Genomic DNA, 16,070 nt, shown 5'->3' with positions numbered 1-16,070 from the left:
ACTGAAGGTGTAATATGGCAGAGATAAGAAGACAACTTTATCAATATTTATTTCTAACAAATGTTTATTTCTCAAACTTCGTATGAAGTCTGGCCAGCATGTAATGACGGCCCCATACCTACACCCAGTCACTGCACAGCTATTTTGCTGTAACAAAAAGCTCTTGGGGAAAAAACCCCAAAACAGTATTAATGTATTATTAAAGGAAGAAAATTCCAGAAGAAATTATGATGTTACAGTCTAGTGAAATCGTCTTTCAAGGTTCTAAATGAAACAGCTTCTGTATCAGTATTTGAATTACAGATGCTGAGCTCCAAGCCGTTCTGGAGGATAATTCTGTCACTGGTGTTCAGACGAAGAATGAGCACAAAATCCACTTACTCTGTGTGCAGTAAAGGCCAGTCCAGCCCGGGGTGCACTTGCACTCCCCATCGTAGGCACTGCAGAAAGCTCCATTGTGGCAGTTGCACGTGTGGATGCAGTTTGGTCCCCAGTGGGAAGGTGGGCAAGCTGGAACAATCCAGAGCAATTAATTAACCTCAAATGACAAAGGTTCCTTGATGCACATGAATGGAGCTGCTTCCATTCACACATGAGCACTGCTTTGTTTGGTGTTTGCTGTTTTTCTCCCAAGTGCATGTTTTGGGCTGCTCTGTGCTGAGTAAACAGTCACAGATTTATTCATTTATTTCAGCTAAGGCATCATTTTATTTCAGGTAAAAAGCGACGAAAAATATTAAATGTGTGAAAAATGCATACTTGATACTCAATAAGTAGGACACTCATAGCAGCTTTCTCAGAGAAAGCCATTAGGTTTCCTTTCCTCATTTATTTTTTAATCTGCAAACAGTCAAGGGGACACAGCTTTTAAATCTCAAAACTGAAGGAAAACAGAGAATGTGAAAATCCTGTACAGCCTAGAGCTTTAGACCCAGTACTAAGCTTGCTTCTCCTGCTTCCACTGCTAAATTCTATGTGTTTGCCTAAATGTGGTGAAGATAATCAAGTCTGTACCTTAATCTGGTTAACTCAGTTACTTCCATGGGTCCAATAATCAATATAATATTTCTAAACCCCAAGTAATTATCCACAGAATGGAGATTATTTTGCTCGCAATCACGTCGACTCATTATGAGACAGAATTTACTGGCTGCTTTGGAAATGTCGTGATGGATGAATCTGATGCTATGTGCTGCCACTAGAACTGCAAAGTGGTTCCAAAATACTAATTACTATTCAGAGACAGCAAAAGATAATTTTCTTCATGGTAGAATATCACTAAATGAAGAGGGTACTCTAAGAACAGACCCTTTCTGTTGAGTAGGATTCTCATCCTGAGGGGTTTTTTTTCTTTAGTAAAGAAAGCAGTACTTTAAGTAGTACTGAGTATTTTAAAAATAAGTAGTAAAATAAATAGCTCTTTAGTACTTTAAAAATAGTTTTATGGAAGTGCAGTGTCAGTATTTCACAGGAGAGAAGAAACTGGTCAGACACTGAAGCCTTGCTTTTATTTCTGTGTAAATTTAAAAGGCTGGTAACTCCTTACTGTTTTGTACTGCTTTGATTGCCTGAGACCAATAAAATTCTTGAAACCTTTAAACATTTGCATAATGATTCATGTATATGTGGGCTGTATTTTTCCAAAGTATCATCTTTTTTCCCAAATTTCAGTTCCTTAAGAACTGTATTACCATGTATTGAAAAAAAGCACTAAGTTTGGGTTTTTGTTACTTTCACTTGTGCCTTGTAATAATTTTTTATTAGTGTTTTGTGTTTGAAACTAGTGGTCAGCTAAGAAGGAATGAAAATCACATAAAGGCAAAAGGTTAGAAGTTTAAAAAAGGTCGCTGGTTCTGAAAGAAATTAATGGAATCATTATTTTCCATGTGAACGAAAGGCCTTTATACAAAGCAAATAAACTTCCTCTGTTATGGTCCGTGAGCACAGCCTCAATAAACACTTCCATTCATATTGCTGGCACCATTTTCTTGATATTGATTCAGTGAGTAAGTCCCTCCTCCTCCTAAATACCCCTATTCTGCTAATCTCCCAACTACCTACTTATTTTACCATAAAAACAGGGACCTTTGTAGCCGCTGGCTTCCACAGGAATGGGCCCACGATTTATTTTGGTATCATACTGGGCTGTGCATGCTAATCACTTCACAGAATTTAGCCAGGAAAGTTGTTTTTAGGGGTTTTTTCCCAAACTGACCAGATGTTGCCCTGCACTTGTACAGAGCCTGGTAACCAGGGCCAGTCAAACCGTAAACGATACAAACCAATGAGCCATGTTATTAAAAAATGCACCTCTCTGGAAAACCCTGCACAATGTTTGATGTATCAGGGTATGGTGCAGCTTCTTTCCTTCACAAAAATGGGTTGACTGAAATTCTGGCACGTGTGTGTTTCAGACTGTGTGGATTTTAACACCTTATGGGATTGGATATGCTTCTTATGAGAGTTTTCCTTAAAACAATTCTTTCCCGTAACTAGTGAATTGCATAGACCCATTGAGGCATATAGAAAGTGACTATTTAATAGAATAACTTTACAAAAAGCAACAAAATTAGGGCCTTCGCTTCTCCTTTTTAAGTCAGTAATGAAGAGTCCACTGAGTTTAGAGCACCAAGACAATACTCACTGAGTGAGGCAGAATGACATAAAAAATGTCTATAAATGTGAAAACATTTGTAAAAGGAAGAAAGAGGAAAATCCATTACAGAGTTACAAGCACTTAAAAAAAAGGTATAGTGACAAATTTCTTAACAAAATGTTCAAATGCTTAGTGAGAACAAGGATGGTTGTGCAGCCAGAGCACCAAGCTGTGTCCAAGCTGTGTCCAAGAAAAATCTCACCTTTGTTCTTGGCCTGGACAGAGAAGTTTAGGATCTCTCCATTATTTACCATGAAGTCCTAATTTCTGACTTAAGAGAGTGTTTCTTTACCAAAGAAACCATAAAATTTAATATACCATAAATTACCATAAAAATGGTAATTTAAATAACAGGACCCTGATTATTTGTTCTAAAATTAAAGGGAAATAAAAAGCTGGTACTTACGCTGAGAGCAGTCACTACCAATCCATCCAGGGTAGCACTGGCAGGATCTATCAATAGGATTGCAAGTCCCATTATTGGTGCAGGTGCATATTCCAGCGCAGTTCTTCCCAAATCTGCCACTGGGACACACTGAGAAGGCATTGGCAAAATTAGAACTCCTTAGTGATCAGAACAAGACCTTACTTTCTTCATTTCAGGAGAAAACAACCAATATTTGGATCAAGAGGTATTGCTTAGCATAAGGTTAAAGTGAGGTGTTATAAATTATGGTGAGCACAATATCCACAGTCACTACACAAATAATGCAATTCAGAGTACAGAGGGCTTCATCCTGAAGGATGAAACAGCTTAAGATTCCTGATTTATAAACTGAACATTCCATAACAGAAAATATCTTTGGTTTTACAGCTCCCAAGTGACAGAATGAAAATCATTCCAGCCCTTGGTGTGTACATCCCACGGAGCATTTATGGCCAGCTGTACCTTCATTGCAGAGGGCTCCTGTGAATCCAGGCAGGCAGTCACACAGGCCAGTGATGTGGTGGCAGGGGCCACTGCTGTGCACGCACTGCGGGCAGGTCTGGCTGCAGCGGTGTCCGTAAAACCCCGGCGAGCAGACTGGAACCAGAGGGGACAAAGTGTCACTGCTGCCTGCCAGCAGCCACCCTGCAGGACACTTGCTCCTGGCTTGGAACTGGCTCTGCTTTCCAACCCCAGTGGTGGTCGTTGTTGTTTGTGCAGCTCAGTGATTTAGACTCCCAAAACAAGATCTGTTCCTTCTCCTCAAGGATTTGGTGTGTTCTGGTTCATCATGACTTTGTTGACATTCCACTACATGTCAAGCCACCCTGAACTTGGATAATGTTTGGAATGCATACATACTTTTTTTGGCTAAACAAGGATGTCTTTTGAAGCACATGTGAAGTAACAGAGAGGATAGTTTTATCTCTAGATGAGTACGGTCATCATAGACCTTGATTCCTGATATGTTTCCTAACTTGGAATTCAAATAGCCATAACTTCACTGGATAAAAAGCACAGCTGTTTTCCAATCAACCTTTCTTTTACATGGTCCAGAGTCACCCTAACTTTCAGAGAGCCTGAGACCAGAAATACAGAGTTGTCCCGTTAATTGTGTTGCTAAAAGCACGAGTTCCTCAAAATGAAAAAGAAAGAAAAGGGGGGAAATAAAAGGCTGCTTCTCCTTTGTTGATCTAATCCCTTTTGGCATTTATTTCCTGATAAATTAGAATATTATGTAATAGATCAAGAGAAATACCTGAACAGCTGCAATCAGCACTACCAAACCACCTTGGAATCTTTTCAATATTTTACTTTAATTCAAGAATCAGTCTTTTAATTACACACTTGATACCAAGTTATATGGCCAGGATCTCTCCAGAGAGATTAACCTCCCCAAGTGAAACAGTGCCAAAAGATCTTCCTGTTTACTGAAAAGGCACTTTCTGACCAGGATCCAAATTATTCGTATGACCTTTGTCTTCCCAGCCTGCAGACCGTGCCTCTGAGGGGCACTGGACTGGAGCCTCCTGTCCAGGTTACAAGCACAGGTCCAAAACACAAGGGAACGTTTTTACATGCCAGTGTTGCACTTTGGATTCACTGATTGACTGCAGGGCCCTTGGAGATTAGATAGTGAGAACAATTACTGCTCACAGTCAGAAATGCTCAAGGAATACTAATGCAACACTAATGTGGGATTTAGCAGTGCCATGTCACAACCTTCAGCTTGAAATTTCGCCATTCCTGGACTGATACAACTTCATCTTCCTCTGGTTCTCCTTCTCCCTCTCAGTGACCATTTCAGGTCATCTCCTGTCTTTTAAGCCTCTTTTGGAAGACCCAGGAGCACCTTTGCTTGTCCTTAACCCACCTGCTCCTGGAACCTGTTTCTGGGAGACCTGCTCTGGAAGCTGGGCTCCCCTTCAGTTCCAGAAAACTCACATTTCTCTTCCCTGAACACCTTTCCCTCACAGCTTCACTGATTCAAACTGAAGACAGCTAGACTACTGGAAAACTGTGACAAAGCTTGGGAGGGCAGACTTACTGTTTCCCTCCCTGGTTCTGGCACGATTTTCCTTAGTTCATCTGTATCTCTCTTCCTGCAATCTGAATTTTACACAGACAAGTTTTCCAAAAGGAACCAAGGGTACATTTGATATCCTCTACTTACTAGAAGGCCTGATCCTACCGACTGTTCTTACAAAATAAGTGTTATAAACTCAAATATTAACTAAGCTGATGATTCCTACCAGACTCAATGGGAAGGCTTTTGGTTTCTGAAACTCATGTGTGTTTTATTTACCTGTATCACAAACCTGACATCATCAGTCATGTTTGGAAATGCTTTAGAATGGAATCCCCTACGATATTTCTTGGGAAGTCACGTCCATAACAATGCCACAGCACAGACAATGAATAAAAGGAAAGCTGTACCATAACAAGAAGAGCACTAGTAGATGAAAACACTTGTTCATTACAGATAACACTTTTTTTTTCTGTATATTCATGTATTTTGACAAAATGTCCAGTCAAGGAGGGTTTCCTAGTCTTTCACACTACAGTAAGCAAGGCATTATGATGTTGTATATGATCTGTATGCCAAGCGACAGAGGGAGAAACAGAGGTTTTTAAAGCATTTATGTTGTCCTTACTTCTCTGGCAAGTGGTGCCTCTGTATCCTGGTGCACACTCACAGATCCCATCATCTGGAGAGCAGGATGCTCCATTTTTGCAATAACAAGGCAAGGAGCAATTTGGACCCCACTGTCCCTCAGCACAGACACTGTCACAGTGAATACCTGCAACCACAAACAAAACATCTCTGAAGAGCTCTTATGCACAGTTAGGTTAAAACTTTTGCTTCTCACAGCACTGAACTTTAAAACACAGCTCACACAACCTGTTTATCAAAGCATCACTAACATCAGGAAAGTACAAGATGAACCTGCATCTCTGTTCCTGCCTTCCCCCAGAAGAGTGAATTTCCCTCATATTCCTCATATTGATGAGATGTACATAAATGGCTTTTGCTTCTTCCATAGTGGCTGCTTCAAAACAGCGAAAGATTTTTGGTTTCAGATTTTACGTTTGGGAAATGCACAACAAAAGGTATTGCAGGAACTTTTCCTTCTGAGAATTCTTTGTGTCTGACATAATTTTTGTGTAATAATGGGGTGCAGGACACTGGATGATTTCTAATTAGTGGTGAGCTGATTACTGCTCAGCCTCGTACCGGACAGAAAAATGTAGTGCACACAAAGGGTTCCCAAAACACACCATGTGAGCATTCCAAAATGCTTAGCTGCCACAGTGTTAAGGATGCTGGTCAGCCAGTGCTTTGTTTAACCTGCTTTGGTATAAAATTGATTGTAAAATGGCCACAACCTGAATCTCTACACATAGATCACAATACAAACCACCCATTGCAATCATCCAATCATAGTTTGTTTGATGGGTTCTTTTGTTTGTTTGACTGTAATTTTTTTTCTCAATGCAGCAACATTGAATATAATTTTCCTGCTTTTTAAGAAGCACTGTGCATGTTAAATGCCAGCAGGCACCACCGTGGAACTCAGACCGTATTGTGTCTGCAGCACTTTGCATTAACAATCAAGTTTTATTGTAATGCCTCTACTGAATGAACCCTCCACTAAGGGAAAAGTGGCCTGGATCCAACCACAAGCATGTCTTGCTTTGTAAGTATTTCCAGCAAAATATGCCACAGGTTCACTGGCTGCCAGAGTCCTAAAAAAAGCAAAACAGTTTTACATGTGACAAGGAAAAAACAAAAATCTTTTAACTTTGAACAGCAAAACCTACTGCTTGTAAAATTCCTGAATAATTACATGGTGTGCTGATAGGTCAGACTCAGAGGTGACTCCTCAACACCCCCAGCATGTGCCCCTTGCAGAGCTGCCCATATCTAAAGACCAACTCTCTAATTAGAGGAAAGGTGGAACTCCACGCTGTTGAACTGTTTTTCTCTGCAGGACAATCAACAGACTGAAGAATCAAATATGTGTTTGAACAGATTGCCCCAACCTGTGCCAGCAAGACAGAAAAACACTTGACTTTAAAAATCCAGATACTGACAGATGGTACACAGGCCACCTAAAAGCCCTGATTGCACAATAATCATTAGCACTGACCCAAAGCAATCCTACTATCAAAATGAAAGGCTGCTTACATCACTCCTTTTTCACTTTTTGCCTGACTAGACAATGTCATTCTCCTGTCTCCATCTACATTGGAGAGGGAGTGCTGACTTGTTTCTCAGTAGCCCAGTTCAACCTTTTCATTAACTCATTTATGCATCCATGGATTAAAGAGAGAGGTTTGATTTTGAGAGTTGCTGGTGCACATGAGCAGTATGACATCACTGCATTTAATTTTTATTTTTTTCCTATAAACAAGACCACTTCTTCCAGCTGCTGCTCTGCCTGGTGTTCCCAAACTTGAGAATTTGGGTCTCTGTGAAAGCACAGGCAGAGCATCTCGGAGCTGTGTCCACGTGAGGGTGATCTGCCGTATCTCACATAGCTGCACTCGGTGCACCCTGCTGGAGAAAAGACATTTTTCACAGCCTCAATGGGTGTCAGCGGTGCTCAGTGTATAATGGTCACTATTAACAAGCCAGTGGTTGCCAAGAGCTACCAAAGTGCATTATCTGAGATTATGTAGACCAGTGACATACAATAACACCAGGCTCAATTATACTGCCTTGATCTGTGCACAGAGGATGCTTTATGACAGCAGAGTGTCCCAGGGTGATGCGGGCACACTGGGATGGGGAAGACAATGGGTCCCATGCTGCACAGAGCCACAGGGCTTAAAACAGCCAACAACTACCACTAAAAATGAAAAGAAGGGGAAAAAAGGCTCCTTCAGTACACATCAGGGAAAATCATCCCTTAAGGAAACTGGGAAAACCTGCCTTTTATCTCCCACTTTCAACCCTTATGAGGAAGTGAAGAGTGGCATCACTCTACTTAGTAAATAAACAGTGTACACTAAATACCACAGAGTAATAATGATGACAACATAACGTACTGCAAGAGTGCTGAATACGATTCTGTTCCACTATAATTTTATTATATTCACTCTTGATCATAAGGAAAATCAGTTTCACTCCTTTGAGTGTCAAGAACAAATGTAGCAAGGCAGAAATCATTTAGTGATTTACTGCATCTCTATTAAAACAGTTTTCAGAGTCACTCACTATTTATTTATGTTATTTAGGTAAGTTCACAGGGCACTTAAAAATACCAAGTTGAGTTTCGTATCTTACAGCTGTAAAAACCAAACGTGTATTTTTGAGGAAGAACAGGTTAGAAATAATAAAGGGATGTAAAAAAAAATTAAAATTATTTTCCAGAGTGATGCTTTTTATGAAATTTCAGCAAAGAAAGCTATGCTTTGATAGAAAAGCCAGAAATTGTTCAGCAAAAAAGTATTTTTACAGAACTTGCGAAGAAAGATTAGACTCAGCTTTTACAACAGTGTTACCAACTGGTTTATGACTGCCACAGTTTCACACAAGTATTAATCTCTTACACAATAAAATTTTTTTTATTACGTTTTCATGTTGGTTCTTATACTGATAAGGATATCTGCGAGAAAATGTTTTTGCCAGAGCTATGGACAAAGAGCTCTTTGATGGCCTTCACAAGTTGCTAGGCAATAGCTGAATGGTCATGATAAACTTCAGCTAAGCTGCTCTGAAGAAATGCTCGTGCATTTAATGCCCAGTGCTTTATGCTGGGGGCCTCACATCCAAATCAGCATTCCCCCAGCATTCGTAATTGCATGAATGAAGTAAGGAATTCTTTAGGGACACCACTGCTTCTGCCCATGCTAGCAGAGTATTTACACACTCCCCATGCTGTATTTTTAAGTTGAGGCTCAGTGATGCATCCAAGTCACATCAACAAAGAGCTAATTTGTTTTAGCACTTGAAGGGGGAAAAAAAAAAATTGCCAATTATTTCTTACTCTCTTCCCCAGCAAATTTGCTATTGGAATAAGTGTTGTTTTCCAGCTTATTATGTTTCCATTAGTCTGATAAAAGGTTATCCAAACTTTAAGAAGAATTTTTTTTTTTTCTGTAAAGAAGGTGTATTTGCTGTGCAATTTACGCTAACACATATGGAACTTTCCAGTGTGGCCCCTCAGCATTAAAACCTGTTTATATACTGGTGTACTTCCCAGGTGTCAGTGCAAAATTGGACATATATTAGCCCAAACTAAAGAAGGAACAAGACCTTCAAAGGCTGGGGAAATCTTGAGTGTCATTAAAGCTAATGATGCTTTCCCATTATGGTCCAAGAGCTCGCCCTTCATATTCAAGAGAAACTAACACTTCTATTCAAGGCAGCTGTAACTTCTGATGATGAGAATTACTTTCCTAATTTCTCTGTCAAATAATGGATGGGCAGCCCGAAGAAAGGGAAGTGTTGAAAAATGTCACAGGTCCTACTTAGAAGCAACTTGTCTTTGAGGGAGGGAGGTACCTTGCTCCACAGCTGAAGCGACCCAGAGGAATTAATTAAAGTGTCCCAAATTGAGGAGCTAATGAGAGAATCAGAGATTTTTCTCTAGAAGTTCAGATTTCAGCTGCTTCACTGCAGCAGCAGGAGAGTCTGTGGCTGCATGTTTTGGTAGGAAGCCAGATACAAAAGACTGTCAACAAGAACATCTGAATTTGAAGGAAAACATCCTTATCTGCAAATTTTTGTGGAAGAATCCCTTGTGAGGCATTTCTGGTATCTTTCTGAAGGCCATACTCTCACTACATACTGTTATCCACTCCAGAGGTGCTCTTCTTTTCATCTCTCAGTCTCTAGATAGCCACCAGGAAATAACACTTCTCTCTTTTTTAACTTCTCCATAGGTAGAAAACAGATACACCTAATCACTGATTTAAAGCTATTTTTTAATAAAAGAGTGGTATTTCTTCCATGTGAAGATCAACAGAGATACAGACACAGCAAAATCTAGATGTGGGCTGGGGCCAAACCTCTTACTGGAGAATTCCTCTCCCTAAGTTTGAAAAGTAAATTTGTCATTTATCATAAGAGAGTTCTCAGATTATCACTTCCATTTTGCAGCAGTGAGTATTTGTCCCAATGGGGCCTCATCCTTCAGGAGCCCAGGGGAAACTAGTCATGGGGAAGGGAAAACCACATTCTTTCAAGAGAATCTTGGCTTGGGTGCACTGGAGATACAGCAGCAGCTGATTTTTTGCTCTAAACGTGAGGAAGACCCACAACAGAACTCTTCTAATTCTGGGGTTTTTTTCCCTTTGTAGGAGGGTAAAAAATGCATACTCATGGAAAGCTGAGGGTCGAGGCAGAGCTGCAGCCTCCCAGTGCACCTGGCTGTTCGCATCAGCAGGGTGGGTGTCAGATGGCAGACCTCCCCCTTCTAATCCACCAACAAATGTGCCTCTCAGAAACACTGTCAGAGGCACATGGAAGGACACAGAAACAACACATCTGGTGATGGGTGAGCTGAGTAATGCCAGCAGGTGTCCAGCACAGAAAAAGTCACCGACACCCCTCCTGCTGCAGCCTGTGGGTGAACGCTACGCCCACTGGTGAAGTGCGGGCTGGTATTACTGCATCTGTCTTCTCCACAAACCAATGCCATTGTTTTGGTACAGATAGCAGACTGGTGGTATTCCATAATCCCTGGCATCACATAGCCTTTAAATCGATTTTGAAAGTAACAAATGTCACGCCACCCTGACATGACATCTCCTTGCAAATGCAAAGGTAGGGCAGAGCTGCACCAGTGAAAGCAGAGCAGAGAGGTGTGATTAGGAACACCCACATCACTGCAATTACACTAATAAACAAACTGTCTGGAGGAAAAAAAATGGTGCCATTTTAATTAATTAATCATATTACTTTAATTAATTGATTAATGCTTTAATGCGAAACCTCGTTTTGCAAGAATAGGAATTCTCTAATCTTGGAGGCAATTTGGGAAGAATTTATTTTGACAGCTGCTTGCAGAACAGAGAAGATTAAGGGATGAAACTGTCATGGTGCTTGCTGGTTTGCTTGTTGAGAGAAGTGTTAGATGTACCTTTTTAATGGAAGTTGACCTGAAGTTTTGGTATAATTTAATAGAATTATCATTACCCATTGGGACAGTATATTTTCTGTGTGTTTCTTCTGCTTTCTATTTTAATAGTTCTCACTCTTTTCCACTTTCTAGCTATTGAGAAATGAATTCTCCCTCCAAATGAAAAAGAAGTTATTTATAAGATACAGTGAAAATGTCAAGGGATGAGAGCTTGGGGCAGACATCATCCTCTGTGTGGGCGGATGTTTCTCATTTGTGCCATCCTGTCATGTGGCTCCTGGAACGTGACGGAATGGTCAGACTGCCAGGAAAAAAACATCACCCTTAACTCTTGCTTCCCTAAGCAGAATTAAGCTGCTGCAGAGGAAAAACATGATGTAAGCTACAAAAGAGGGTGGGGTTTCTAACAGGGGTCCTATAAATTAAGTCACTTTTGTTTACAATAAAACAGAACCCAAATGAAAACCAGCAACCCTAAATAAAAACAGAGCTCTAATGAAAGCCAATTTTAATTATTTCTCAAGGTTTTTAACACAACAGTCAAAAACTGAGCTTTTGTTCCTAAGCAGAACCTAAGAAGGAAAAGAGAATACACTGGGCGCGCTCAATAACAAACTAAACACTACTTAAAAAGACTAAACCTTACAGCATCTGATTGTTGAACCAATGGGGAGCTGCAGCTCTGTCTGCAGGCTGAGGCCAAGCCCTCATGCCCACGTCAGCAGCTCAGAGCTCCCTCACACCCTGAGGTCACTGACCCACCCTCCCATGCAGCGTTTCCTGCTCCCCAGCCTTATGGGACAACCCTGTCACTCCTTCATTTGCTTCTGAAAAGTTACATAAACTACTCCCTCTGACGAAATTCCCTGGGGGAAGTGTAGATAACTGTTCTGTTTGCAGGGCTGAGGAAAATGCTGCATTTAAATTATGGTTTTGGAAAGACTGCGTAATTTTGATGGCATCAAAACATTTTGGGAAGTTCACCTTGGCATCATCTTAAAAAGAAAAAATACTCCCAAGTTCACATTTTTAAGCTTCCTCAAATGTATTTATTTTTTAACACTACCTTCCCAGTGGTTTTAAACAACTAAATCCTTCATTTGGGTTAGATAAGCATTAGACTAATCCAAAATCTGTTTTTCCTTCTCTTTTTTTAACTAGGTAGGTAATACTACCCACCCAAAACTAGTATGTCTGATGGTTACTTTCACAAATCCAACAACAAAAAAACCAGTCTAAGCCACTCTTACGTAATTTCTTTCACTTTAGAAGCTCCTGTGTTCACCACACATCCGCCATCTGCTTCTCCACACAAATCTATGCACAACCTCCCTCCTTAATCCTACAATCTACTGCTATTCCTGCAATGCAGCATTGCAGCACAGCTATTTGAGAGCCCTTTCCTGAAGTATTCCCTCCTTTTTTTAATCATTCCAAATATAAGCATCTGCACAAAGCCCGGATTCCTCGTGGGTATTGCTCTGACATGCGAAGTGTGGGAGGAGGATTTTTCCAGACACTGAGTATGAAGTGAGCTATGCTGTGGATGTTGTAAAGTGTGTCTAGACATCACCAACATGTCAAAACTAGTCTGTCACACACATGCTGTTCTGATGACATCATCCAGGGATGGGGGCTCCATTTTATCAATATTTAGGCCTTAAGTCTCTTTCTTGTGAAGTCTTTTTGCTTTCTCAGTATGAAGGCAAAGTAGGATTTCACTAGACAGAATTATTATGTCTTTATTATGTTATATTAATATATTATATATTATATGTATTATATGTATTATATATATTATATATTGTATTATGTATATTATTACTATATTATCCTTTCCTATACCTGAATCCAAGCACAGTCAAGGTCTGTGTTGCACTTGAAGCCTCTGTCAGTCACATCCTGGGTTAATTACATTATGCTGGCCAGACAAGTTTTATATATAAAAAGCTGCTAGATTCTTAATCTGGCCTCTCAATACTGTGTGTTTTAACCTGGATCCATTGATTAACACACCTTTTGATCCTGATTATCTGTCTGAATTTTAGAAGACTCACAGGATGTACTTCATGCTATGCATCTGGGACTTGTGAACAGCTCTACCTACCAGCACTGTGGCTGCCCAGGATCAGCAACTGTTCACATGTTTTTATGGTGGATATTCTTTGATTAATACATTTAGCAATTTATGAGATAACATTTTGGGCAGATTCAAATGTAAGTTTGTGGAAATGTGTCCAAACACACACACAATTACTTGAAACTACCTGAAAGTAAGGACATTAATATCATAACAAAATTAACACAAAGTAGTGTCAGGAAAGACAGCAAATAGATGGCATAAGGCTAATGATATTTTTTCATAATTCACCCAAGTAACTACTACTATTTTTTGCACTCCTGAGGCACTTGAGTGGCTGATGGCAAGTCACACTGCAGCTTGTGGGAAGAGAATTGAACCAAAAAAATCCTGTCTCGGTTAGGTGAGTGCTGGCTCTGGAAGCCTCTCTCACTCACACTGAGAGGGAATGGTGAGACAGGCCATCTCAAAGAGCTAATATACAGAAAAAGGGAGTAAATAATAGGTAGGTTTGGTCTCCCCAAGCAAAGCAGGAGCTCTTCCTGCCTGTGTATCTGTATCCCCCAGAGATTTCCACTTCCTACCCCCAGTAATCACAAAAGTCATGTTCATCTGAACAGAAAGTAGAAAAAACAGCAGGTAAGCTGTAATCAGCTACAACTAATCAAACTGAATTGTAGACACAGAGTATTATGTACTTCAAACAAGATGCTTGCAATCCATCCACAGAGCTAGGAAGAAAGAGCATACAAAAATAAAGGCTTGGGAAAAAAACAATACTAAGACTGTATCTATCTGTGAGGAGATCATAAGCTCACCTCCACCTACTTTGTCTAAAAGCACCGTAGAAAAAAGAAAACGATTTTATCATGAACCTACAGGTCAATTAGGAAAAACATTCGTTTAGAGAAGAGTGGAATATATCTGAAATCACAAATAAAACCCAAATCACTGCTTTTCAGAGCACAAACATGCTTTGCTCATTTAAGGTTTGTTTTTCATGCTGACACCTCGTTATTAAATCGAATGAGCCCACACAGACAGATGATGTGAGACCCTTGCAACACTGCAGCATCACAGTGAGGCAGCAAGTCTGGAACACTCCAAGAAGGACAAACTTACAGTGTCAATTAAACGTTACTGAAGATCAAAGAGCTCTTCCAACTTTAAAGCTTAGAAATCCTTGCACGAACTAAAACTCCCTCCTAGAGATACAGGGAATATTTCATGATGGCTGCCCTTCTGTATGGCTCCATCATGTTCTCAAAAAATCTTGCTCTCCACCAACAAGAAGGTGCAACAACAGTGCCAAACACAAATTCTGGTGAATGATTAGACAGACATAGTTCTTCAAATCACAATGTAAAAAGAAAAAAAAAGAATTGAGAAAGTTTTCATACAGGACAAAATATGTGCAGAGAAACTTTAAAAAGGCTGAGACTCTGAAACGGCAGCACAGTTTCTGCAAGGTTCATCCTCTTTGTGGCTGCCTGAACAAAGCCTCCTGAGTTCCTGGATGTCATGCTTTACCCCAAAGCTGCCAGAACAACCTTGGATATTTACAGTTGATCACCACTTTTGTAAGGAATTATGTTGTGGAGGTGCCCAAGCTTTAAAGTTTCTCAGTCTTCTGCAGATCCCACACTGGACCAAGCTTCCCCACCCGTGAGTCACAGGAGGGACACAGCTGCCACAGAACCGGCCCATTTTCCCCTCCCAGCCTCACAAACTCTTCCTTTACCCACAAAACCAAGTGCCACTAGGGGGGAAATTCTGTTTGTGCTTCCCAAGGATGTCTCCTGTACCTGACCATCCCGGGAGGCAGCGACAGTAGCCCGTGGTGGGGTGGCACCCGTCAGCGTGGCTGCAGTCACAGCGCTCGGCACAGTCCATGCCGTAGGTACCATCCTGTGGCAACAAAAAACAAGAGATGATGACAGCTGGGAGTTAGAGGAGAGCAAGTTATGGTCTGCCCTGCCTCAAAATGCAACCACAGATCTCTCCTGAATCTTTAGGCTGATCTTAATGTAAAATACTTTGGGCGTTTGGAACATGTCAGCATCCTACGCTTTCGTTCTTTCATTAAAGAGGGGAAGATAAAGAATGAATTATACTGTCTTGAAAAATCCCAGACTAAAGCAATTAACTCTCCTTTCTGCATCCAACCCTGAGATCTCTGCTTATGGGTCAAAAAGGGTACCACACAGCGGCATAATTTTTAAGAAAACGAGTGAAAACCATTAAATTACAAGATATCTTCAGTGTGAGGTTCACTGCATAAATAATGCAAACTATCACTTTCTTTTGATTAGAAACATTTCTCTTTTGATTAAAAACATTTCTCTCTGCACTACAATGTATGCTCTATGCTCCATCAGAAGGAGATAATCTTTGTCTGTGGAGCAGTGCACAGAACAAAACTTTTGCAATATTTTTTGAACCAACAAGAGAGATTGAAGTTACAAGCTGAAACACTTCTGTTCGTGTACTCAGCTGTGCAAAGCATGGATGCTTTTCCTGCTTCTTCTATAGAAGCTGGCACACAGATTTGCGGATAATTTCACAAAAAAATCAACCTAAGAAACTGAGAAGAGCAGATTCTTTATAACTGCAGTCTCCAAACAAGGCAAAGAACAACAGTCAACTTGAATAAAAAGTATCAAAACCAAATTAAAAAAAAAAAAAAAAGGCATGGAAAAAAAGCCAGTATAATTTACAGTAATACTTCAGGGTTACCCACAGCAAAGGAAAAACAGGAAAAAACCATGCCAGGTTTAAACCCCAATCATTTACATTCAAGGCTAAAAATTGGTGTCA

General features: G+C 40.4%; 1 protein-coding gene across 1 annotated transcript in view; it reads right to left on the bottom strand.

Moving 5' to 3' along the window:
• Window positions 1-16,070, bottom strand: part of MEGF10 (multiple EGF like domains 10) — a gene marked incomplete at both ends in the record, with an annotated part of 63,554 nt that overhangs the window by 9,956 nt on the left and 37,528 nt on the right. Inside the window, 5 exons of the mRNA XM_082302001.1 lie at window positions 382-510; window positions 3,063-3,191; window positions 3,546-3,680; window positions 5,738-5,884; window positions 15,059-15,161. Coding sequence (XP_082158127.1) covers window positions 382-510; window positions 3,063-3,191; window positions 3,546-3,680; window positions 5,738-5,884; window positions 15,059-15,161 — 643 coding nt within the window. The remainder of the gene's footprint in view (window positions 1-381; window positions 511-3,062; window positions 3,192-3,545; window positions 3,681-5,737; window positions 5,885-15,058; window positions 15,162-16,070) is intronic.

Source organism: Coloeus monedula, assembly GCF_965178545.1.
Source record: "Coloeus monedula genome assembly, chromosome: Z".
NCBI lineage: Eukaryota > Metazoa > Chordata > Aves > Passeriformes > Corvidae > Coloeus > Coloeus monedula.
This window is presented reverse-complemented; position numbering and strand designations above follow the sequence as displayed.